General features: G+C 41.8%; 1 protein-coding gene across 6 annotated transcripts in view; it reads left to right on the top strand.

The window, feature by feature from the left end:
- The window catches only part of PCNT (pericentrin), a 1,333,356-nt gene that overhangs the window by 360,763 nt on the left and 946,681 nt on the right, over nt 1–25,912 (top strand). For all 6 annotated transcript variants that reach the window (XM_078681435.1, XM_078681433.1, XM_078681434.1 and 3 more), the window contains 2 exons: nt 16,652–17,228; nt 22,566–22,787. In XM_078681435.1, coding sequence (XP_078537561.1) covers nt 16,652–17,228; nt 22,566–22,787 — 799 coding nt within the window. The remainder of the gene's footprint in view (nt 1–16,651; nt 17,229–22,565; nt 22,788–25,912) is intronic.

The raw sequence follows: 25,912 nt of genomic DNA, 5'->3' as shown, positions 1-25,912 counted from the left end.
CCGCACCGTGGGGTAATTACCCCTGCAGCAAAGGGGTTAACATTTTGTAGATATAATATACATGTATTTGCATTGTTGTTGATATGTAAACATATATATTAATATACATCATATATCGGTTAAGTATGTTTTTGTCTCATATAGGAATATATTCCTAAAGTTTAACTGCTATCTATTCTGATTCAAGCAAGTGAATCTATGAAAGATCCTACCTGTGAGTCTATGAAAGATCCTACCTGTAACTGTGGCTCTCCAGTATTGGTATCTTTCATAGATTCACATGCATCACCACCCTCCTTCCCATATAGGCTCCCCATGGTATTTAAATAGGATTTAAATTTCCCTTAGCTAGAAAATCTGAGAGCCTGGAGCCTCTGTGGAGAGGGTTCTAGAGGGAGCTGCCTGATTGGCTGGACTTTGGACCATTCCTAATTACTAGGATGAGATATTATAGTGAACAGTTTTTTTCTCCTTTAACTTCATTACTTACTGCTTTTAATGTACCGTGGGACTCCCACTTTAATGGTGAATGATTCAAGCATGGGAATCTATGAAAGATACCAATACCGGAATTCCACAGTTACAGGTAAGTAACTTATTTTCTTAACTGCTGGCCTAGATAGAACTTTAGCATTGTTTGATGAATTTGCTCAAAATTTCGCAGAAACTTAGCATGCGAAGTTTACCGTTTGTATCTTTAGATTTATAGGGTGGAGGGACAGTTAATTGGGGTAAAAACTATTGCCGGTAATTGCGCCTGAAATTTGGCAATCATTTAGCATGTTTAGTTTTCAACTTGGTTTTTCAATTGTGCAAATCCTAAAAGGTATGACTAAGTTAAAGGGATTAGAGGGTCCAAAAATGATTTCATGTGCTGATAACCATCGACAGCGATACAAAAGGGGATGATGGACGGAGCGTTTGAGCAAATCAAACACTCACCCCCAGTCAACTGATCTGGGTTTAATCCATCACCATTCTTTAGCCCACTCAGCCACCCCATTTCAGACATGGCTATATGCAAATCAGTCTGACCCTGTGCCTCATGGGAACAGTCCAGCCCGAACTGCCAAGCCATGTCTTCCATGGACCGGAAACAAGCATCCTGGGACCGGTTTCGGATTCATAATCCTCATCAGCCAGGCTATCTTGAATCCAGTGGCTGGACTGTTCCCATGAGGCACAGGGTCAGACTGATTTGCATATAGCCATGTCTGAACTGGGGTGGCAGAGTGGGCTAAAGAACGGTGATGGGTCAAACCCAGATCTTTTGACTGGGTGTGAGTGTTTGATTGGTTCAGATGCTCCGTCCATCACCACCCCCTTTTGTACCGATAACCATCGCACAGTTTAAGGAATATGCATGACTTTTTTTCAGGGTGTTAGAAAGTTAAACATAGAGCTGGGATCTCTGATGTCATGCAGATCTGACGAGGGGTGGGGCAAAGTTTAAAGGAGGATCAAAAAAATCTTTGGTGTGCTGATAACTTTGTTGTAATTTGATGGATCTGTATGGAACTTCACAGATGCATAACAAGAAGGGCTTACACCAGATATTTTGAGTTTCAAGCAGATTGTATACTAGGGCACAGTTAAAGGAGCATTCACTTACTGGTAGTGTTGGCGCTTTTATTGAAGAACACCAAAATTACTAGCTTATAAACATGCTTTTAGCTCCGCTGGTAGATCTTCACAAAACTTACCATACCCACAGAAGACTAAAAATGCCTTGCAAGCGTCCTGCGATTTGTCAAATGATGCCACAGTTAGCTTTAGATTTTGGCTCCATAATCTACATAAAAATTGGCAAACCCTTTGTGTAATCTGATAAGTTCTGGCATTGTATTTTTGGGGGTATCTGTGTAGGGGGAAAAAGTTATGAGGGTATGAGGAGGCCAGAAGAATTGTTTTTCCAATGTAGCATCCATGGTAAATTTTGCTTACCTTACAGCACAAACCACTGAACACATTTTCACCAAAGTAACTTAACTCAGAAAGCATGAGTTCTGGTGTTTGGATGTAAATCTTATAGGTTGTCCGAGATCTCAGCATTAAAAAAAAATAAGTTCTAAGTGATAATACGTTTGTACCTAAAAGCTGTTTTAAATCACAATTTAGAAAACTCAAATTGTTGTCAATCATAATTGATTTTTGTCTTGAAAGTGATTGGCTTATATCGGGGGATTTATTTTTCCCCTGCATCTTAAAATTTGAGACACTGAAAAAGAATTAATAATTTGCACATATTATGGTGTAGACAAAGAAATTATACAGCAACAGGTAGCTCCATGAGGATGCCAGGGGATTGCTGTGGGCACCAAGAGGCGTGTAAAATGACCCAAAAAGTAGCAATAAGGTTTACTGCAATAAAATGTCGATTTTAGTAAAGATTGCGATCTTGAGGTGTTCGTTTTGTAATCAGCAAGAAGGGTATCCCTTTGTGCTGAAAATACGATTTTCATTAAAATCGCTTTTTTAAAGTAAAAAGGAAAATGTGACAGTTACTTTTATTTTTAAACAAAAAATAAAATTGGTGTGACCTGCTGTGCCTAGGTAAATGACACATCCGGTAGGGACTGGCTGCATGCATTGGAGACCAGCTGTAGGTTGGCACCTTGTGCTGGGTTGATCGCAGGCCAATCAGACTGCAGATGATCAGAGGTCGTGCACAGTGGGATTGCTTTCTGTGAGTTTGATGCTGGCCCAATTTGCCAACTCCTGTTGCGCAAGACCATACGCAGCAGGTGTTACAAGCCCACGTTGGGGTCAGTCGCTGGGCCAGGTTTTAAGGTGCTTTTGCATTACATCATGTGCAATTGCATATTGCCACGTACTTGGTCTTCAGTGTATGTGACTCACCTTATGCACAGTTTCTAGCTCCGCAACCATGCCTTCAATCCTTAACTAAAAAGTAAGTTTTAGGTCTTTCCTGAGACTGTGCACAGGCTGTCGCTTGCGAGATATTTTGTTACAATAAACTTAGTTTTTTTTAAACAACCTATGTAAGGCAAGGAATATGTTACTGTAGTATGTGGGGGGTGGTGCGATGTTTAACTGATGCATGTTCTCCCTTTATTAATCACAAGATGTAATCTTATATCCGTTTTGAGATATGAATACTACACTAAATATAAAATTTGTTTGGCTAATAGAGGGCAAGCAGGGCTACTTGAATTATTACCTGCTTTGTTATTGATCAGAGGTGGCTGGCATATGTACTCAGAATGTCTGATTACTATGTTACTTTAACAATGTGTTTCTGGCTGCATGTAAAAGTGCAAGATATGTGTTTTGAAGGGGGCGTCAGTGGTGTTGCAGTGGCCGTGCTCAATTAATTGGAAGAAGAAAGGCTTGGCTACTACTGGGGACACACACAAACTTGTTTGACAAGTGGATGACGTTTGTTGATTCGAAACTGACAGCCTGTGATTTTAACTGATATTGCTGTGTGAGCAACATTGAGGCCTATCTGCAACATGGCTACTGCCTGATCTTGTCCCCATTGTCTATCCATTCATAGAAACCTCACCTTTTTTAGGGGAAAGATCCACCAGGGGGAAGGTGAGAGGAGGGCAAGCAACATTGCAGGGAAGAGTAGGAAGGGGCATGCAACAATGCAGTACAAGTGGGGCGGGGGGGTGGCAAGCAACGGGCCGGAGCTTGACGGAAGGGGTAAAGCATTGGAATTGGAGCCAAGTGAGAGAGGGGTCAAGCAACAACACAGGGGTAGAATGGTGAGAAGAGTGTCAGGCAACAACACAGAGAGGGACAGAATGGTGTAAAGGGCCAAGCAACAACACTGAGCGGTAAGAGTGTAGAAGTACATGAGGAAGACTGACTGCAAACACATGTACTCTGTTGAAGCACTCCACCTTTCGGCCTTACTTGCCTGGTGTCCAAATCCTTCTCGCACAGATGCTCCAGTACGTATACAATCCACTTCCTGCAGTGAATGTTTGTGCTGTCAATCCCCTCTGCAGAAAGTTCTCAAAGTGATTTATAAAAAAACACAAAACAATCGCTGAAAAAACTATTAAAAATAGAGTTCCGGATCTGGCTCAAACATGTGGAACCACTGAAATTCTCTGCTTATGTTTAGAAAATCACTGCATAGCTCACTCCACCCATAATGTTTTTCTCTAGGTAGATACTTGTGTTCCTGTGCTTATAGCAAAGTGGAGTATTTCACCGTTGGGTGGTGTGAGACATGGCATGCATTGCTGATCATAACTGGATAATTTCAGTGATTTTCCACATGTAAGCCAGAACAATAAACTCTTACGTGGGTTTTTTTCTCAGTGAGAATCTAATATATACTATTTTGACTGGATTAATGAATACAAACCTGTATAACCGCTGAAATTATCAAATTATGGTATGTAACACTCGCCAAAATCAATGCTGTCTTGGTTGTCTATCCTGTTTTTTTTTTTTGTTTTTTTTTACCAGTTCCATTGGTAAATTGGTATATTTAGTATGGCGGGAGACGCGAGTTATATGATGTGCGTTGCATATCACAACTTGGGAATTTCGGGGTCATTCTGGCTTTGAATACAAAAGCCTAGAACTAATCTTTAACTTCTTCCACATGGACGGTGTGCTGGAGCCGTTTATCACAGCAGTGCTAGTAGTGTTCTGTTGATGACTCAAGCATGTCCTGGCATTACAATTGAAGATTGGTAACAGTTATTTATGAGCACTCAGCATGTAAAGGTACTTGTAACTATTCTTATAGTAACAATTAGGTGCTCAGGTAGAAGGAAGTCGGTTACCACGACTTAAAGAAAAACCAACATGTTATTCAAAAGCTATACAAATTTCTTCCGAGCACTCAATGTTCAAATTATCAGTCCTTTGATAGTCAAATTTTCAATTTATTTTCTTCATTGAAACTTCTATTTTTCCATAGTATTATGACGCAGCCAACACTCGTTTCGTCTGGTCTGTATCGACCTTTGACTCTTCAGGGCTGCAACCTAAATAATAACATATATGTATTCAGAATTAACTTCATAAATGATTGTACATTTAGTTACAACCTTATTCACAAGTTATCACATTTCTATAAAAACAGTAATTAATACACCATCTATCAGTGATTATTCGTAATTCATTAGATTCTAAACCAAATTCACTCTCTAACCACCTTAGTCAAAAACTTCTAATCTAATATGGTACATATGATCTCCAAAAAATCTCCTTATTCTTAAGTCAGAATACAGGTTTTATCCTTATGTCACTCGATGTGGTCTGTTCGAGCTACATTGCACCCACATAACATGAATCATATCTGCTTAATTATTCTGTCCATCAACGTTTATGTAATATAATTAAAAGATAACCTCACCCGTCTTATTTTGCCTCTAGTTCACTGCTTGACATCTTACCTGGCAATTTCTGCAAACAAAATACTCATCAGTACTTTAAGCTATTTTATTATCCATTTAACTACACTCAACATTTATTTATGTATATTTCGAATCCTCACCTAAATTTATCAGTTGTTTATCGTTATCCTTGTCCTCTTAGATTTTTCGATTTTTCACGTATATTTTATGCTGATTACAACCTTAGTGTACGAGTACCTCACCTAAAACATAAATGGGTTCTGTCAGTATTACAGTAACCTATTCAATTGACTTAGTACATTAGTCTTGCTTACACGACCGAAGCACCAGCTCACCTGTTGTAATCATTCCGCGCACCAAATGCGTAGCGTTCTACGCCGGCGCCATGTTGCTATTCGTTTTTATACGAGGGCTCCGTAAGCGCCATTTTAGTAAAGTTTTCCCGATCACCCTTTATTTGATCGGGTTTTCCACTGATATTAATTTAACTTATATGGTTTCAGATTGTTACATCTATTCGGAATGTATTTAGCTATTTAGTTACATATTTATAAATTGAGATCGTTTTTTTCATAAAAACAGGTCGAGTTTTAATTTTATACATAAATATATGTATCCTGTTCCTGAAATTATCATAAACCCAATTTTCTATAAGGGTATTGAATCAAATTGCTATTCGCTAAACTATTAATTCAAACGGGCGCCATCTTGAATTGGGTTTTAATATATTTGACCATTTAACTTCACATTATCGAATTAAATATATCTGTCTCCAAAACCAAAGCCTATATAAGTTACTCATTATTAGTTATTGCTTCTTATTTACGTCCTACATTATAAGGTTAAGTAAACCTCATTATCTATACTACTGTTAAGTATACCTTCTGTTCTTTCCTTTTCTATCAAACATAGCGATCGCCATCTTAAATTGGGTCGCTATGGTCATTGATGATTCTACATTTGTTTATTTCGAAAGTACTTGTTGTCAGACTTGGGTCGTGTCGCAATATCCAATGTATTTATTTATTTCTCCATATACCCCTTATTTGAGTAATTGTTTGAGCGAATATGTTTAACTTATTTATTTACTGTATTCTAATCTGCTATGTTAAATGTGGTGCAATATGCCCCCCAGAACACAACATCTTGTGACTATGAATCTCTTAATAACATCATCACTATTAAGCAACTCAAACCAGGATTGAGAGTACAGAGGGGAGAGTTGATCATAGTATCTTGATAAGATCTCCTCAATATTTATAGATTGCATTTGCATGATATAGTTAGTAACATTTTCTATTGTTCCTGATCGAATCATAGTTTCGATAATAATGATATTCTCCGTATGATGACATAGTAATACATAAAATCATTCATATTTACATCATTTGTAGTGAAGTGGCCTTTAGAGCAGCGCTACCTGACGCTATTAGCAATCTGGCTACGGGGTGTTCCAATTTTACCATCATCGGAGACTTAAATCTGCACTTCGACAACTCCAGCAGCCCCTCAGTATCCAGTTTCCTGGCGGACCTTGAGGCGCTACAGCTGAATCAGTTGGTGACGCAGCCTACACACTCAGGGGGTCACACCCTTGATCCGTTTTTCACCAATCTTACGGAAGCCTGCGTCACCAGCTACACACCCCTGGCATGGACTGATCATTATTTGATACAGATCCACTGCCCGATTGCGGCCAGTCTACCTAAGCCAGTGGTGTGTTCTGTTCCAAGACGACGCTGGAACAAACTCAAGCTGGATGCGTTCTTCCATCTCTTATCGGCTGACCCGTTTGACGTCTCGGGCCCGCCGGATCAGGTATATGACAGGTTTAGCGACTGGGTATCGAGGGCCCTGGACACCCTTATTCCCGTGGTAACCTGCAAAACTAGAACTGGCAAGGCCAGCCCCTGGTACGACGACTCACTGCGGGCCCTGAAGGTTTCTTGTAGGCGCGCAGAGCGGGCGTGGCGTAAAGCCTACTCCAGCTCAAAGAAAGCCCTATATTTGTCAACGGTGAAGCTGTACCATCGGGCGGTATGTAGAACGCGTGCCGCTTTTTATGCGACACAATTCAGGAATAGCTCGAACCCGGCAAAGGCTATCTTTAAGGTACTGAAAGACCTCACTGCCAAAAAAGTCACAACATCTCATCAGAGCTCTGTGGAGCACTGTGAAAAGTTGGCAGAGTTTTTCTTGGAAAAGGTGAATGCCATCTATCGAGCCTTCCCTTCGGTCGTTCCCTCGGCGAATCCACCTTTTAAGCCACCACCATCTGAGGGACTACATTCTCTACCTTTGCTAACTCCTGATAGCCTAGGCACTTTGGCCCGCAGAGTGAAGTCTGGGTCCCCAGAGGATCCACTTTGCCCTGAAGTGTTCAAGGACTTAGCGGTACATGACATCTCACCGCTCTGTTCCTTGGTCAATTTGTCATTAACATCTGGCGAAGTTCCATTGAAGTGGAAGCGAGCCATGGTTCGTCCTATTCTTAAGAAACCGAGCCTGGACGGGAGCAAGCCGGAGAGCTATCGGCCTATTTCACTCTTGCCATGGCCGGCTAAAGTGATGGAGGCACACGTAAATGCTGTTCTCTCGGAACATCTTTGTCGAGCAGATATTCTCGACGCTACGCAGAATGGGTTTAGGGCAGGTCATAGCACGGAGACGGCTCTGCTTTATATGGTGGAGCACCTTCGCTCCGTGCTTGACGCGGGACAAACGGCAGCGCTTGTGCTATTAGATCTAAGCGCTGCCTTTGACACCGTCTCGCACCCTATCCTTCTGCTGCGCCTAGAGGAGGCTGGTGTTACCGGCACTGCTCTCGAGTGGTTCCGGTCGTTCTTAACCAACCGGGCCTTTAGCGTGACCGTCCCGCCCTTTCAGTCCAAATTCCATCCGTTGAACCTGGGCGTCCCCCAAGGCTCCTCGCTGAGCCCTACGCTGTTTAATCTTTACGTAAGGCCGCTAGCTGAGGTTGTCAAACAATGGGGTATGACCATGGTGTCATATGCCGATGACACCCAGCTAGCGGTCACGATCAGCGGGGATGCCGAAGTCGACGCTTCCAGGTTTCAACAAGGACTGAGGGCGGTCGCGAGCTGGATGACGTCCAATTGTCTTCAGCTAAACGCTAGTAAGACCGAGGTCATGGTATTTGGTAGACAGCCGGAACTGTGGGGAGAGAGATGGTGGCCGGGGGAGCTGGGTCCTGCTCCCATCCCAGTCGCCGAGCTTAAGAACCTCGGGGTCTGGCTGGACCCCTCCCTTACGTTTGCATGCCACACTAAACGCACGGCTGCATGCTGCTTCGGCATCTTGCGTGGGCTACGTCCTGTGCTAAAGTTCTTCGATGCCCCCACCAGGCAACTCATGATCCAAGCTACTGTCATCTCCAGGCTGGATTATGCGAGTTCCTTGCTGGCCGGTTTAAATGTGGCAGAGATCGGGCGCTTACAGAGGATCCAGAACGGCGCAGCGAGAGCGGTGGTAGGCCTTCCAAGATTCTGTCCTACCTCCAGCACCATACGGGCGCTGCATTGGCTTCCGGTGGCCCAGCGGATCCAGTTTAAGGTCCTCTGCGTCGCCTATAAGATCTTGAAGGGGACCCCGGCAATGATCCTTACGACCCTCCTGGCCAATTACATCCCAGCACGACTCTTAAGATCGGCAGACCTCGAATTGGCCGTTGTGCTACGCTTCAAGCGAAGTAGGGCCGGTGGACGCTCATTTCGAGTGCGTGCAGCTACCCTGTGGAACTCCTTACCCCCGGCAATTCGCGCTATGAGCGATTTGCTTTCCTTTCGTCGCGCGTTGAAAACGTTTTTATTCCCTTAGTTGTATGTTTGTGTTGCTTATAGTTTAGTTGTGTTGTGTAGCTGCCTTGTCGGGCGCCAGGACGCTCCTTAGCTGGAGCATCTGTGCGCCAAATAAAAATCACATAACATAACATAACATAACATTTCCTGGATATGCATTATTTACAGATCATTTCATTATTTTGTAAAGTTCACTTCATTCTTGTCCCAAAAAGAATTCATATTCATGATCATTATTTAGTCCCTGTTCCACCGCTTTCAATTTTATTAACCACATTACTTCTTTTCTTCCCAATGTCAACAGTCTATTCCCACCTCTTGGGTCAGGTTTAATGTGGTCAATACCATGGTAACTGAATTTATGATGTTCTCTATCTTCAAAGTTTTGAACCATATGGGATGCTATGGGATAGCGAGTATCTCCTTGCTTTAACTCTCTAAAGTGTTCAGCCATTCTATCTTTGAATCTTCTAATTGTACTTCCTACGTATATTTTACCGCAGGTACAAACAATAATGTACACCACATAGGTGGTGTCACAATTTATAAAAAATCCAATAGTATTCTCTCCAGTTCCATTATAATTAAAGGTGGTTACTTTTTTCTTCGCCCACCTACATGAGTTACATCTTCCACATTGGTGAAACCCTTTATGACTAGTTAGCCAATCTGAAGTTTCCAATTTCTTAGGGTAACTTGGACTCAACATGTTGGATAGTCACTCCTTTTTTAAAAGTAATACTTGGATTAACAGTAAGATAAGGTTGCAAGTCTAGATCCAATGTTAACAGGTACCAATGTTTCTTTAAACTTGAAAAAAGTTTTGAACTTTCTGTACTATAGTTAGTAATTAGTCTAACTTTGTCTTCTTTGTCATCCTTTATTTTCTCTCTAAGGGTTCCACTACGTTTCAATTTCTTTACTCTTTTAATTGCAGATTTTATTACTTTATCTTTGTAACCGCGATTTCTAAATCTTAGTGACATATCTTCAATGTTACTCAAAAAGTCACTATCTAGAGAACAATTTCGTCGTGCCCTCACCATTTCCCCATATGGTATAGCATTTATTTGACTGCTGGGATGGCTACTTTTAGCATGTAAGGTTGCATTACAACTAGTTGGTTTCCTAAACATTCTGCTTCTCAGTTTATCACCTTCTACAAACAACTCTATATCCAGAAATGTGATGTTGTTATAATCATACTGAGTCGTAAATTGTAGGTTAAAAGTGTTTTCATTTAGATAGTCAAAAAAGCCTTTTAATTGTTCTACTGTTCCTGTCCAAATTAAAAGACAGTCGTCAATATAACGACCCCAGTATTGTATATACTGTATCCATTCTTTATTTTCAGGACCCCAGATTCGCTCCGCCTCATACCACCCCATAAAGAGGTTAGCAAAAGACGGAGCGAATCTGGATCCGGTACTTGTACCATTTTCCATTAAACAAAAATACATTGTTCTTAAGAACCAATTCTGTCATTTGTAAGATCATCTGGGTGTGGTCATATAGTTCTGCTGACCTTCTACTAAGAAAAAAGTCAAGTGCTTGTATACCAAGTTGATGATCTTTGTTAGAGTAAAGTGATACATCTAATGTGGCGAGTATCATCCCCTTCTCCCATGTCAAATCATTCAATAGATTCAAAACATATTTGGTATCTTCTATAAAAGATGGTAGGTTATACACATATTCTCTCAAGTATGTATCTATATAATGCGATAAGTGTTCAGTTGGACCCCCTATGCCGGATATAATTGGTCTTCCAGGCGTTTTCTCGCGGCATTTGTGTATTTTAGGTATGGTATACATACAAGGTGCCCTAGGATAAGTCACTTTCAAATATAGGTATTCATCATAGTCTAAAAGTGTTAGGTCATACCATTCTTTAATTTTGTTGTTAATCATGTTTTCTAGTTCTCTCATTGGGTTAGATAGCAATTTCTCATAGTATACAATATTGTCTAATTGAGACTGAACTTCATTGTTATAATCCGTTGTATTTTGGATAACTAGATTCCCACCTTTGTCAGCCCTTCGTATCGTAATTGTCTTATTATTCATCAGTTCCTTTAAGGCAGTTCTTTCACTATTAGATAAATTATCTTCTCTGATATTCAGTTTCCCTTGTTTTTTATCTATTTCTTAATCTATCTCTGAATTGACTGCCTTGAAGAATACCTCTATGGTATTACCCGGGGTCAGTTGTGGTGTCCATTTGGATTTTATCTTTAGACCACTCCCTTCAGAATGGAACCGTTCAACTTCCAAATCTTCTATTAGTTTTGATATGGTTATGGGGTCATCTTCTTTTTCTGTGAGTGACAATAGTAACTGAGTATCTTTTAATTCTTGAATCGTATGATTACTATTAAGTTATTTGACTGTAGTTTTCCTTTTTTCTGGTACATTAGCGAAGAATTTTTTCAATTTTAATCTTCTAACACATTTAAATAAGTCTATTTTTGTCATATACCAGTCTTGTCTCTTGGCAGGGCAAAATCCTAAACCCTTTTTAAGTAAAGTTACCATGTCATCAGATAAATCTAACTCAGACAGATTGATTACTTCAATGTCACTTACGTTTTGTTCTGTGTTTACTGTTGTTGTTTCCATGATCTCAGGCTTCTCTTTATTCTTGATTCCGGATCTCCTGCCTCCTCTCCTCCCTCTCCTGGTCTTATTGCAATTGTATTTCGATTCCAATTTTCCGTATCTCGATTCCCTCGTCTGAGACGTCGAACTTCTTCTAAAAAATTTGTCTCTGGAATTGTGGTAGTTGTCATAGTAGGGTTATCTTCATTTTCGTCACTCGAAATGTTACTCGAGGATGCCTCAGTGTCACTCATCGTTGGGGTGCTGCCTATCTGTTTCCCTCCTTGTTTCTTATTCACCAGGTAGTCATCTTTTCGCAAATGTATATATGCGTCCTGATTGATAATCATTTTCATCCCTTTTAAGTTTACGGGCTTTTCTTTTTTTGATATCCCTTTGTACCTCATTTAAGATATCATCTAATATCGTATAATTTTTTATTGTAGCCTCAGGGAGATTTATTTCTTTTATTTCATCTTAAATTTTTTGTATTTCAGTCAAGTTTCGCTATCTTTCTCTCTGCATTTTCGATAAGAATATTAATCAAATTGCATTAAGTTCTTTCTCCCAGGTAATATACAGGTCTGGTTCAAGATCTTCGTAAGCTAGTATTTGAGATCCTAGACCACGAGGTATTCTATTTAATAACAGGTACTGTTTCAATGTGGCAGCATCCCACCATTTATTCAACTCTAATCTTTTTAGTGATTCTATTTTGGTGAATTTGGCTCTGAGTCCTTCCTTTTTGTTTTCTCTTGGAGGTCCTATCGCTGAACCTATTGTGCCTCCAGCTTTAAGGCTACTATACAGTTGTTCTGCTTCTTTATCACGATTCATTCTAACCTTTGCGGCTGCTCAATTAACTTATGTAATCACAATTGAAGATTGGTAACAGTTATTTATGAGCGCTCAGCATGTAAAGGTACTTGTAATTATTCTTATAGTAACAATTAGGTGCTCAGGTAGAAGGAAGTTGGTTACCACGACTTAAAGAAAAACCAACATGTGATTCAAAAGCTATACAAATTTCCTCCGAGCACATGTCCTGGCATTAGAGGCAGGAAATCCCTTTTCGATCTGCAATGATGATTGGTATGCATGGCGCACTGATGTCATTATAGCGCAAATGAAAATAGAATAAGCCTATAAGCTAATTTACTTTCACTTACATTTGTGCTCGGGGCATATCTCCTCCCCGACCACAGATTTGTATGGGGGAGGTATCAATAGAACTAGAATGATCTCCCCTTTCGATTGGTACCTTTCCCTAGTGGATACCTGAAGGAGGCAGAAAGCCCTTTATACACCAGGGAATGTTGGGAATGTTCTTTTTTTTTTTTTCTACTTGAAAACTGGGTCAGGGCGCCCTACCCAGGTATCGTGCCTAGCCCCAACAGATTTCTGCCCCCCATCAGGAAGGCAGGAGATGTTTTTCTCCCATCTGCCCACTACCCTAAAGACTTCATGCCTCCACCCCTCCTCAGCCCCCCACCCGAACTTCCAGGCAGATTGGACTTGTTTTTGTTACTTCCAGTGTGCTCCCAAAGGGATCACAGAAAGCTCAGCAGACACCAGGAATTGTTCAATACAAAATGGGTGGGGATGGTGGCCCGCTCAGGCATCAAGCCTAGCCTCGCCGCCCCCTGCCCCAAACAGTCTTGCTGACCCCGACCCCCACCCCCACCTTCCCCAGTGGGTAAAAGGTTCTTTCCTCCAATCTGCCTCCGTGGTTGGGAGCAAGACACCTACTAGAACCCAGAGATTTTATTTGGAGGGGGGTTTGCCTCCCTCTGCGTTGGGACTAGTTCTCCCCCAGCCCCGAAAATCAGTATGCCCACTAGACACCAGGCATTTATTTTTAGGAATAAATAAATGAGTTGGGTGGCCTGCCCTGACCCCTCAAACGAACCACAACAGTTTTTTACCCCCTTGGTGGCAGACAAGAGTTGTTTACAAGGAAACAAGGCACATTTGCAAATTTAGGCACAATTTGAGATTAACAAGGCGTTATGGGTAAAAAATATGGGGGATCCACGTGGGACACACCACTTTGGATTCCCCTGGGTGTCTAATTTTCCGAAATGTCTGGGTTTGGTTTGCTTCCCTGTTGGGCCCACCCCCAATTACCTCACCTACCTCCATTTCCAAATCAGGTCCTTTTTTTTTTTTTACAGGAAATGTTGATGTCTCCTCATTGTATTTTGGGGCCTTTCTTGTTGCGAGCACTAGGCCTAACCACACAATTAGAGTACCATTTGTATCAGGAGAATTGGGGAATACTAAATAGTAGGAAATTTGTGTCATCTACATTCCAGTACTTTCCCAAACATAAATGAGAAAAATATGTTTTTGGTCAAAGTTTGAGGTTTGCAGGGGCTTCTGGGGTAAGTAAACTTGGTCAGAGCCATTCAAGTGAACCCCACCTTGGATTCCCCCGGGTGTCTAGTTTTAAAATAAATGCACCGGTTTGCTAGGTCTCCTTAGGCATCGGCTGAGCTAGCGCACAACATCCACATCTACCTACATTTAAAAAAAGGGTCAGTTTTTAATGGAAAAAGGTGATGTCTCGCGTTGCTTTTTCGAACATTTCCTGTCCTGGGCATTAGGCCTAACCACACAAGTCTGTACTGTTTTATCTGAGGTTTTGGTGGAGGAGCGGCACAAAATAGTAAAAACACCTGGATTTCTCTGCATTTGTGCCTTACTGATCAGATGTGAGCCAGTGTGTAGGAAAGAAACCATTTAAAAAAAGAAATAATCTGAATCGCATGTTAATATGGGTACCCACAGATTCAGAGATGTAGAAAGTAACCACTGCTCCAAAACTAAGTATCTGGTATACATTTCAGCAATACATAGGTTTCCTTACACTCACGTTCCATTCTTTAAATGTTACCATATGAATTGTTCTATGCTCCGTACACAATGAAAAACCTTAGTAAGGTGCAGCTCAGTTGTTTGCTCTCTGTACCGCCGGTTCTTGGAGAGCCTACAAATCCTATTAATCCCTGCGACTAGCAGGGTCTAACTGATGTAACGGTATATTGCTTTTGTGAATCAGCCATCTTGAAGTTACAGATGAAAACGTTGTCACAAATGGCAGTTTTTTCCTACTCATTTTCAATATTTTTTATTTAAACAGTTGGTTTCTTTGGGAATACCTTGAGGGAATCTACACAAATGACACCTTGTGTAGAATCCCCACCCCCCTCCCTCAAATAATATTTAGTTAGATCTTGGCCCTTATCTCGGCCCCACCCCTCTTGGGGATTCCAGAGGCTTGTGGGCATCTTTAGAAACCCCAGGATGTTGGAATAAAGACACAAAATTGGCATGGATACATTATGTGGCCGAAAAATAAGTTATGGAGGCCTGAGCGCAAACTACCCCAAATATCCCAAAATAACTTAGCATTCTAGGGGGAAAGGCCCTAGCAGTGAAGGGGTTAACAGTGAGTTTTTTTCAGGCTATGCATTTGCTTTTTATGATGCACTACATTCACCTTCCATGAACCCATGTCGCTTTGCACGATTTGTAGGCCTGAATGGTTGTACACCAAACCAAGCAAATGCATTTCCTGAGTAAAGCTCTAGTTTTATGTCAAGTTTGATGCAAATCCATTGGGCGGTTTTTACTGCAGCTGCATACGTATTTCCAGTTGGAGGCAAATTGGGAAATCGTATGGGTTTTCAGATCAGCCCGCAGTTGTAGGAAAACAAAAAAATGCATTTTCAATTCTAAACAAGCATTTGCAAAGCAATCGGTCTCGACTTTGGGACCTTCTATGTATCCAGCTGTGCAGCACATTAGCCTGGATGCTGAAACATCTACTGTTCTTTAACATGGAGGTAAAGTAAGATCCACACTGCGTGACATGCCCGATATGGGAACACATGGAGAGAAATATTACCTTTCAGCGGGAAATGGTATAGTCCAAACCTCTGTTTTTAATATAAAATCAGGGCCTTTGGTGGTCATATAACTGAAAATACAAAATGTAAAAAAAAAAATTGTCTACGGGTCCTCGTGGAAGACGATTGCTATGGACTGGAATCTAGAGAATGCTAAAGTAATTCCAGCATTTTACTGACCTCTGCTGGTCGTTTTCTATCAAGACAGTGAAATAGAGGCACTTGAACACAAAAAAAGTCCCTAAGCGGAAGCAGACAAGTCCTAGGGCTGATCTCCAGAGCCCACAAAGAACATTCACATCTAAGTATATACTAAAGTATAGACAAGAGGTTCCGAATGCTCGATCTAAAAAGTACAGCTGAACCGTAACTTCTCAATGCTCAACGTGTAAATAAAAAAATATTTATGTATTCTCGTTACACAATTCTGGAACCTTATGTCATGGAGTCAGTGAAATTGTGTATGATGTGGTGAACTAGAAATACATTACGTTTCCATGTAAACAATTTTTTCTTCATTTTTTTTGTTTTTAAACTTGTTTTGAGCTACACAAGTTAACTCCTTGCCTCTTTGAATTCCTATCTGCTGTGCATACCACATAAGCTTCAAATATATTGTTGTAGTTCATTGACTGCTCAGTCACGCAAAAATCAGAAGCAGTCCAGGACTCCGTTAGATATATAATGTGTTTGTAAAGAATGCCTTGAGAAAGTATAACATTCAAATACCCCACTTCAATTAAATATACACCAGGTACAAGGTCTGTCTTTTAACTTTATCCGTAAGCATCTGCCTTTTTAAAACATCCGGCTTTGTGTCCCTTAATAGCGGACTCCTCAAACCCAATCTTCTGCTTGCGTAACAGTCTTATATTTACTTCTTGACCCCAGTCAGCTGTATTTAGCAAGAACGTCTCTGTACTAAATGTTACATGCCGTATTTCTTTAGTTAAAAGTTTTTATTTTTTATTTTTAGGTTTATGGAAGAACAAGATCCGCTGTTGGTAACACTCTCTTCCCAGCATGAGGATGCTTTGCAGGAGCTGAGAAGCAAGCACATGCTTGAGCTGAATCCCCATGGGTCACACGTGTTGGAGCTGCATCAGGGACAGATGGAGTCCCTCCCCGAAGAGCTGCTTGCTGAGCACAGAGCAGAAAAGCAAAAACACCAAATTGAGCTGTCGCTTCAGCAGCAGTCTCAGTTGGACGCTCATGTTGCACAACTGCAGGCTGCACATCAAAGTCAGATTGAGGAGTTGGAAGCCAAGCACTTGTCCAAACTGGATACTCTGGAGTGTTCTTACTTGTCTGAAATACAGACCATCCGAGATGAGCACAGACGCTCTGTGCAGGAGCTTGAGGTCTGCTTGTTGGATCGCCTGCGTGAGAAGGATGTGGAGGCAGCCAAGCACCTGGCAAGTGAGACCGAAAGACTCCATGCTAAGCATGACCAAGAGCTGCAACTTGCACAGGAGCAATTGAGAAAAGAACTGGCCTCCCTTCACAGGGAGAGGATTGAGGCCATGGTTGCTGAGCTAGAGGCGGTGCATAAGGTACGTCACAAACAGTGGAAACTTAGTGAGTGGCATGATGCAATGCATGCGATAAAACCGAGGAGTGGAGTGGTGGTTTTAGGACAACTTACAAAACAAGTCAGTTGCAGCATGTAAATATTATGTTATGTTCGGTGAAATGCATGCAGTTAATCCCGTGGTTCTCTGATCATAGCTTGATTTCGTTCTGTCCATTGAACTTTGAGTAGCCATATTGACTCGTCAGTTTTGAGCGTTTTTTTCCCATTGATTTGTAAATGCCTTTACGGTGGTGCTTTTTTGCTTTCTTATGGGAGATGCTTGCGATTAATTTGGGTGTTACCAGCTTCCATCATTGGAAAATTATCTTTGTTTATGTATTTCGGCCTCTTTGCTTTTCTAGCAATTGTGTGTGTTTACCATAGAGTTGTGCTTTGAAATATGACAGGATATATGCTCTGTTTTTAGTACTAATTTCGAAGCTTAAAAGTAGTTATTTTATAACTCCTGGTCTAGTCAATTTGTTGCAGTGCTTTTCTCCTTTGACTATACTTTACTATGGGTGCTGTATTTGTAGGCATGAGTGGAGTAGATATTCAGTGGCATCTTCTTATTCCCCAATTCCCATCTGGAACGACCTTGAGCACAAGTTCTCGGTTAGGAAGGAAAGCTATGTAGATTAGGCTGACTACTGATCTAAATTGGCTCATGTTGTCAGAGTGTATTCCCTCTTTCCGCATCCTTTAAAACTGGTATAATTATCCAGCAGTGCTAAAAACGATTTACCGTACTGTGCCTTGTTATTAAATACCCATCCATGACCTCTTTTATTTTTTACCATGGGTGAGATTACACAGGTGATTTAATAGGCCGCTACAAAATTCTCCTCAGTCTGTGCTTTCATTTTTTCATAACCAGAGCAAGATTTCGTTGGTGGGTTGTAGCATTTAGTAACTTATTTTCCCCTCTTACACAAGATGTTTGAAATGCAAGTGTGCTTTTTAGGCTGGATTTGTCACAATGAGTCTCTTCTTAGATTATTGACAGCACTGTTGTTCACCAAGGTGCTTAGTGCAAAAGCAAAGATATGAAATTAGTTCTTTAAAGGACAAATTTATTCCCCTCACTCACCTGCCTTTGTCATGTTGATTGATTTAAAGATCAGATTTATAAATGTACTGCCAGAAGTGATTCCCATCTGTTTAACCAAGTAGCGGCGGGTTAAAAAAAAAAGGCAACTGGAAGGAGTGGGAATAGTCTTTGGTTGAGCCCTAACTCCATACTTGAAGTTTCAGCAACCTCCAGAGCGAAAGTGTGACCATATCTGGGCAGCCACTCTTTGTGAATTGCATTTTAGAGTTCGTAAAGTAGTACTAATTTATGTACTCCAAAATAACTTTTCTCATCGGGTGTCCAGCATGACCCATGTTTTTCTTCTTTTTACCAACTAGAATTGTTTATCCTGCCAGTGAAGTAGTATTGCATGATATTGCTCCTTCATTTCCACTAGCTCCAAGCAACCTGTTTTGTGGGCATCCAATTGCAAAAAGATATTGAGCATCAGCTGCTGGTTTATCTTCAGACAGTTCACTAGTGAGTCAAACTAGTCTCCCTCATTGGATACACAAATAGAAGTGTGCATAAGATGGTCTACAAATGGAAAGTCTTTAAGAAGGTGAAAGAGTGTTCACAAAAAGGTTAAAGTTGTTAGGTGTTTGGGTCAGGGACATTGATGTCCATGCTTGCAGGCTTCTTGGTGGCAGTCTCCTGTGTCTCCTTTATTCATAGGGCTGCAATGACTGGCAGGAGTAGAGTTAACGCCTGGATGAGGGCACAGGTAGCAGAGTGAAATAGAAGAGCAGCATGAAACACATCTCCCAACATTAAGGGGATACCCGTTGACCAGTAATGTTCTGCTTAGCTATGTATGCTGATCCATGAGCATCAGATGACCGTTATACGGTAGAGCAGGGAAGGAGCAATCAAGAGAGCAACTACATGCTGATTGCTATCCCTTGCATTTGAGTGCACCTGTGGTCCCCTAGAATTTGCTAGGAACGGTGTTTCCCTCGCAGTATAGTGAGTGAAGGCCTAAGACTTTGCCCGTAGATGATGGTAGGAGTGAGTCTTTTTGGCCTGCAACAAGATGTTTCAGGAAAGAGTTTTGATTGCATAGTGGAAAACCTCATCGGATAACAGCAGTTCTGGAAGAAATGAAAACTGATGCAGAAGAGCTGCCATGTTGGTGGTAATGGACTTAAAACAATTCACCCAAGAGAGTGCTAAGAGACCTTGAAAACTTCTGTTTAAAGGAGAATGTGTTCTTTATATCAATTCTGGGGGTACAGTAGGGAAGAGAAAATCATAGCAAACAATGTGGCAAGAGTTACTGCTTTACAGATCAGCAAGAGCTTGTCCCAAGTACATATTGACCGCACATACCAACGTTCAGCAGTGTGATATACCACATTAAAGGGTAGATTAATTCCCTTTAAGACAGAGCTGTAGTTACATTCTCGCCTTTACCCATTTTGGTAGTGATGAATCCCTAAACTAGTTATTGTATGACTGCCTTCACTCTTCACAATTTCAGATACTCACATTTCGAACTTTCACCAAAGATGTGAAGGGGCATGAAAGCTAGTGGCTATAATTTGGGAATTTTAGTGATCCTGAGAGTTGAGGTTTCCTTTTTGTAAAGTATCTGAAAAGAACCTGCGTGTTAAAAATGTACCAAATACTAATCTTAGTCGACCACAAAGGCAACACGAACTCCACAATATTGGAGAGGAAGTCACCACGTTGGGTTTTTAAACACAAAGTGATCTGATCGCTATCACTAAGAGGAAACGTCTTCTGCTCAGTAAACCGAGGAACGATCTAACCTATCTAAGTGTACCGCAAACCAAACTTGAAACACCAAGTGTTCAGGGGTTGGTGAAAATTGGCATAGGTTTGACTGCAGTACGTTTTTAAGTGTGCACTATGCAAACATTGCCAAGTGAAATACATTTGAAATACTTTATTGATAATCGGTTGAGATGAAGTTATTTTCTTTATGCCAACATTTGGATTGTCATTTATATTTTTGTTCATTTTCTTGGGAATGAGGAGACTCTTAAGAACTGCAGTTGATTGATCTAATGTGATCTACTTGTTATATGTTGCTTTTCTTTTTGGATGTTGAATCAGAAATGTTTTGGTTTGGCAGATCTCGACTTTTGCTGGTCTTTAGTACGTCCTGAGACTGCAGTTTATCCTTGAATTGTCATACTTTGGCAGAATGTCATTTTTATCATTTTTATCATTTTTTTCTCCTTTTTATCCAGTATTAAAGACTGCACGGACACATATCTGCAAGACACCTGCTGGCTTTACTGGTGCTAGCTTTCTCTCAGGAGTCCAGTTTCCAAGAGTTGCTTTTGTTTGTTTTAGTTCCCATGGTCATAACCGTTGCTAGGATGATGTTTCCCAGCAGAGATCTTTGTAATAGTTAATAATGGTATTTTACACCGAGACTGGTGAAAACAATTCTAATTTGTACTGTTAGTGAATACGAATGGTGATGGTTAGGGACCTCTTTGGTACTGGCTCAGTGCCTAGTTTTGTGGCTTTACTATACACAAAGAAGAGGACGATGTTCCCACTTCTGGGCAGGAAAACTGCCAGTCAAGTCACCACTTTATTGTTGGTCGTGTCACCATACCTCTGCATGGGACTGTTCGGTCTCTATGCCGCTTGCGTATGTAGGCTCCTTAGCAAAAGTGATATATGATGGCCACTTGAATCTCTGGTAGCAAGAAGAACTCCTGCAGTCAATGCTGTTGCCACTTAAAAATTATCTCAACTGGAGGTTGACGCCTAAGTCTACAGGCTAGAGCACTTAAAATAGTTTTGGAACCTAAGTGCCCTTCATCGACAACTTTGCTGCGTGAGTTGAAGGCAATTTTTACAGTGTTGAAGTGTATCCCAAAACATTGTCCCATTCAAGGATGGAGGAAACACTTTAGAATATCGCTGCCATCTTCACATATACAAGAAGAGGGACTTACTCTGGTAATTGGCAATAGAGCTGTTTTTGTTTTTGCCATTGTGCTGTCTTAGTGTCGTGCCTTATTGTCTCTGTTATAGCAATTCACTTATTTCATGATCATGCATATTCGATTACTTCAGATGCTTTTTGGGGAAGATACTCCTTTCTGTTCTGGGGATGGGGCATGCAGCTTTCGATCTTCCTCAGTCCATTTGCCTTCAGTGGTTTCCAAATTTCAGAGAAACCCACCATTTAAAGTCTTCCATTGGGTACCTATTGGGCAGTCATTGTTGGTAATTTGACATGCTGATGATGAGCTAAAAACTGCTCTGGAGGTGCTTGTAAATGGTCTATTTATGTACTCTTGACAGACGTTTTTGGGGCAGGGCCTAAACTTAATTTAATAGGGTTTCATATTATATAAAGGCAATGTGAACAAGTAGCAGTGTATTGGAATGATTAATTCATGCATTCCATACAACACATATTTTGTACTTGTAGATGAACTTTTAATCCATCGACTGCTTCACCTCTTTCCTCTGACTCTGTATACATTTCCTATGCAATAAAAGACAGACCCAGTTAAAAGAATTGTCCCATCCCATAAAATATTTGAACAGATGGTTTATAGTGAGTATAAGCTCAAGTATTTGAAGGTGGTGTTTAACTGCTATTCCTAATATCTTCAGAGTGAGGAATCTTCAGATCGTATTTTCCTTGAACATTACTGTTTTGCAGGCATAACATAGCACAGATTTGGTACTGCCCAATCCCAAAGATTTGGGAGGCTGGTGTTCACTTGATATAGCCTTCTAGTTAAGGATTCCCCATTGCCCACAAATCGTAATCCAGACTTTTGTTGTCTAACCCCCTACATCCAAAGAGTGCAATTCGGATGACCCTAATAGCCACAGCATTGGTTTTAGCTAGTTATACATATATGTGATGGCTGCGTACCTCATAAAGTGATGGAATGGCTGAGAAATGCGTTAGAAAAGGCATAGATTATGGGTCTTCACACGCCTATATGATTACATTGAAGGAAAATTGATGACTTAAGCCTGTATAGGAATGAAGTATTGTACGTAACTGATAATCTCTATAGAATCTCAACCGCTTTGAGAATGCTATATTCACATTCTAGTCGGACGTCTCAGGTCTTGTGTATGACAACATGAATGCACTATGAAGCATGTTGTATTCAATAGCCATCAGAGTGCAGACACACATGATTTGATTGTACTCTTCTGCGCTTTTGACTTCAGTCTGTGACCTGAGCATCTTGCCAGCTATCAGTAGTGAATGTTACTTTTTATTTTGTGTAGGAGGAGTTAAATGAAGCTCTTAATAATCAGAAGTGTTTGCTGGAGGCAGACCATCGCCAAGCACTGGACATTCTACGGGAGGAGGTGTTGAAGTTGGCGGAGCAGCATAAAAATGCCATGCAGGAGTTACAGCATCTCCATGCAGCAGAGATCCAACAACAGAAGGGAAATCTCGAACAGCAACTACAGAACCTAAGATCGCAGCATGAGCAACATCAAAAGGTTAGCACTTCTGTGTTTTTCACAGAAATTAATTATTTTACCGATATGAACATTTTTAACACTGTGAATCTGAAGAAGGGCAAACTTAACTATACCTTCCATCCGGAAATGATTATATAGGGATCCCGAGCCTCCATTTTTTTTAGGGCTAGAAAGCAGTTTGCCTTGTGATTGGAAACCGTTGATGTGGCCTAGGTCTCCTGTGGCAATGAAAAGCACCAGTTTTGCACCTCTGGGAAGTAGGCCTACTCTCTTAGTATCAGTGTAATGCAGACTTAGGTATGACTATAAGCATCATTGGAGTAGGTCTAACATTATCTTTAAGTCTAAGAAGCTATTACTGAGACCTGTGTCTCCTGCACCTTTGAGCGGCTGATGCACAGGCTTTTTCCCACACATCTGAGAAGCCAAAGACCTGGTCTTGGTATCCTGTGTGAGGTAGAATGGGCATTTGCGCTGTTCTAGTAATAGGTGCAGTAGATTGTACCTTTGTCTTCTTGTAACTCTGAAAAGTTGTTGAGCATGGTGTCCATATTACCTGTCACAGTGAGTTGAAGACTAATACTGAGCTATTCATCACCTCTTAAGCAGAATTCTAGATACCTGAATTTTTTGTGTACGCTTCTAATGCAGTGCACTAGAGCTTTCTCTGATGATCAAGTCTGGCTCTTTAAACTGCGTACAGTGGATTTCTTATTTACTAGTAACCATAGTAAAACATACTGTGATCCTGCTGTCAAGGAACAGTAAGTAATCTCACCTCCAGTGCTGTTGCAAGGGGAGGGCAACAGGGTCTCTTTGTATCTGGTATTGCAATATGTATTTAAATAATATAAAGGAGGCCAGACCTGTTCCTTTGTTCCGCAGCTAACACTTTGACGCTACACCCTGGGGTGGGTGAAACTAGCCCTAAATTCGCAGAGGCCCTACGAAATGTTACCCCTAAGTATGAAACAAAGTCAATATACTCACCTGGAATGTAAATGGATTAGGTTATAAAATAAAGAGGATAGTCTTGCTGTACTTGGAGACATGCACCGGACATAGTCCTCTTGCAGGAGTCACGTGTCCAGGGAACACACGATGGAGCACTGAATAGATGGGGTTATAGGTTGGTGGCACACTCAGGCTATACTAGAGACTCAAGGGGGGCGTGTGTGTATTCTAATCCGTATTTCCTTCCCCTTTATGACCCAGTAGATTACGAATGATCCGCACAGATGGTTGGTGGTGGTCTCCGGCTGCTGGGAGGGCCAGCCCTTCAATATAATTTCGATTTACATCCCTCCCAGACAGCAGTCCCAGTAGTTGTTGGAGTTTGGGACGATGCTCCTTGGACTCCTCGAGAGCAGGTTTTTAATTGGGGTGGGGAGGGGACTGTAATTTGGCCCAGTCTCCAGCGATTGACAGACTGCCCCCACGCCAACATGACCAAACAAGCACTGTCTTAAAAGATTTTCTGTCAGTGATGGGTCTGTGAGATATCTGGTGGGGCCTCAACCCCACTTTACAGCAATACACATGCCTCTCTGGAGGGCATGGTAGCCTATCATGAATAGATTAACGTTTTACACTGGCCCACCAGCTACCCGGCTTCCGTGACGCCCATCATCTAGCCCGAGGAGTTTCCGACCACTCTCTGGTGTGTCTCTTAACCTCTTCAGTGCTGCGCGAATTTCGCTGTAGTGCTGAAGGGTTTAAAATCGTATTGGCTCATGACGGAAATGTTCCGTCATCAGCACCGGAGCACCGACGCTGATGACGGAACCGTTCCGTCATGAGCATGGAAGGGGTTAAGAACTGGACGAGACACGTCAATCTCGTATGGGGGGGGCTTTGAGGGGAGGGGGTGGAAATAGGCTCTTGGTATTTCCAGATATCCCTCTTTAAGGCTACAATCCAAGAACCAACAAACCAATAGATCTCCCAGAATGAGGGTATGGTAGACTCTGCCTGTACTCTTTGGGAAGTGTACAAAGTAGTAATTAGAGGGCAGGGCATTTCATTAATAGCGGGAGATAAAAAAGAGAAGCGCTCAAAGCTAGACTCATTAGAACGAGACATCCAGGAGCTGGATACTCTTTTGGTCACTGCCAATCACGCGACATCACCTGGCACTTAAGCAGACCTAGCATAAGGCGGTAGCTGAAGAGACCGCAAAAGCCAGATACCGTGTGACCCAGCATAACCTCCAAGAGGTGGGGGACAGGGCCGGCAAGCTCTTGGCTTGGCTGGATAAGAGGATGGTGGTCTTGAGATGGGAGATGAGTGAAGGGGAGTGAGCGGGGTCCGGGGAGGAGCACAAAATAGCAGACACATTTGCTAATTATTATGGGCAACACTATACTCCGGCCTCATTGCTTCACTTGAAGAATCACAAGAGTTGCTTGCTACCCTCCAAACGCGTTGCTTAGGCCCGGAGGACAGGAACCACCTTTAACAGGAACTGACAGTGGCCGAGATATACAGGGCGATTCAAGACCTATGATCCGGTAAAGTGGGCGGCCCAATGGCTTACCAATTGAACTGTACAAATCCACTGCAACGAAAGTGGCACCCCTTTTACGATACATGCTTAATGAGAGCTGTGATAGAGTGAGACTTCCTAGAGACCGAAGAATAGCTAATATTGTGGTCATTCATACGGATTCCAATGAATGTGGCTCATATAGGCCTATCTCCCTTCTCAGAGCGGAAGTAAAGATCTTGTCCAAATTGCTCGAAACCCACCTGACCCAGGAGATGCAAACTAGTTCACATGGATCAACCCGGCTTTATCCCGAGACGAAGCATAGCACTCAATCTCAGCTACATGGGGCATGGGTAGGGCGGCTATCCAGGAGGAGGCAGTAGTGGTATCGTTTGATGCCGACATGGTGTTTGATACAGTAGAATGGCCTTTTCTATATGCAGTGCTGGAAAGGCTTTGGGCCAAGTTTCCTTGCATGGATTAGGCCCTTGTATTCGGAACCCCTAGCGCAGATCTCAATGCATTGTGGAGGGGGACAAGGCAGGGGTGCCTGTTCTTCTCCACCCCCCTATATCCCCCCCTTCCCCGCTGTTCTCATGGATATTAGAACCTTTGGTGGTATGGGTACGTGGAGATCCCATGGTACAGGGACTGC

This window comes from Lissotriton helveticus, chromosome 3_1, assembly GCF_964261635.1.
Source record: "Lissotriton helveticus chromosome 3_1, aLisHel1.1, whole genome shotgun sequence".
Taxonomy (NCBI): domain Eukaryota; kingdom Metazoa; phylum Chordata; class Amphibia; order Caudata; family Salamandridae; genus Lissotriton; species Lissotriton helveticus.
Note: the sequence above shows the minus strand (reverse complement) of the source record. Positions and strands in the feature narration are given on the sequence as shown.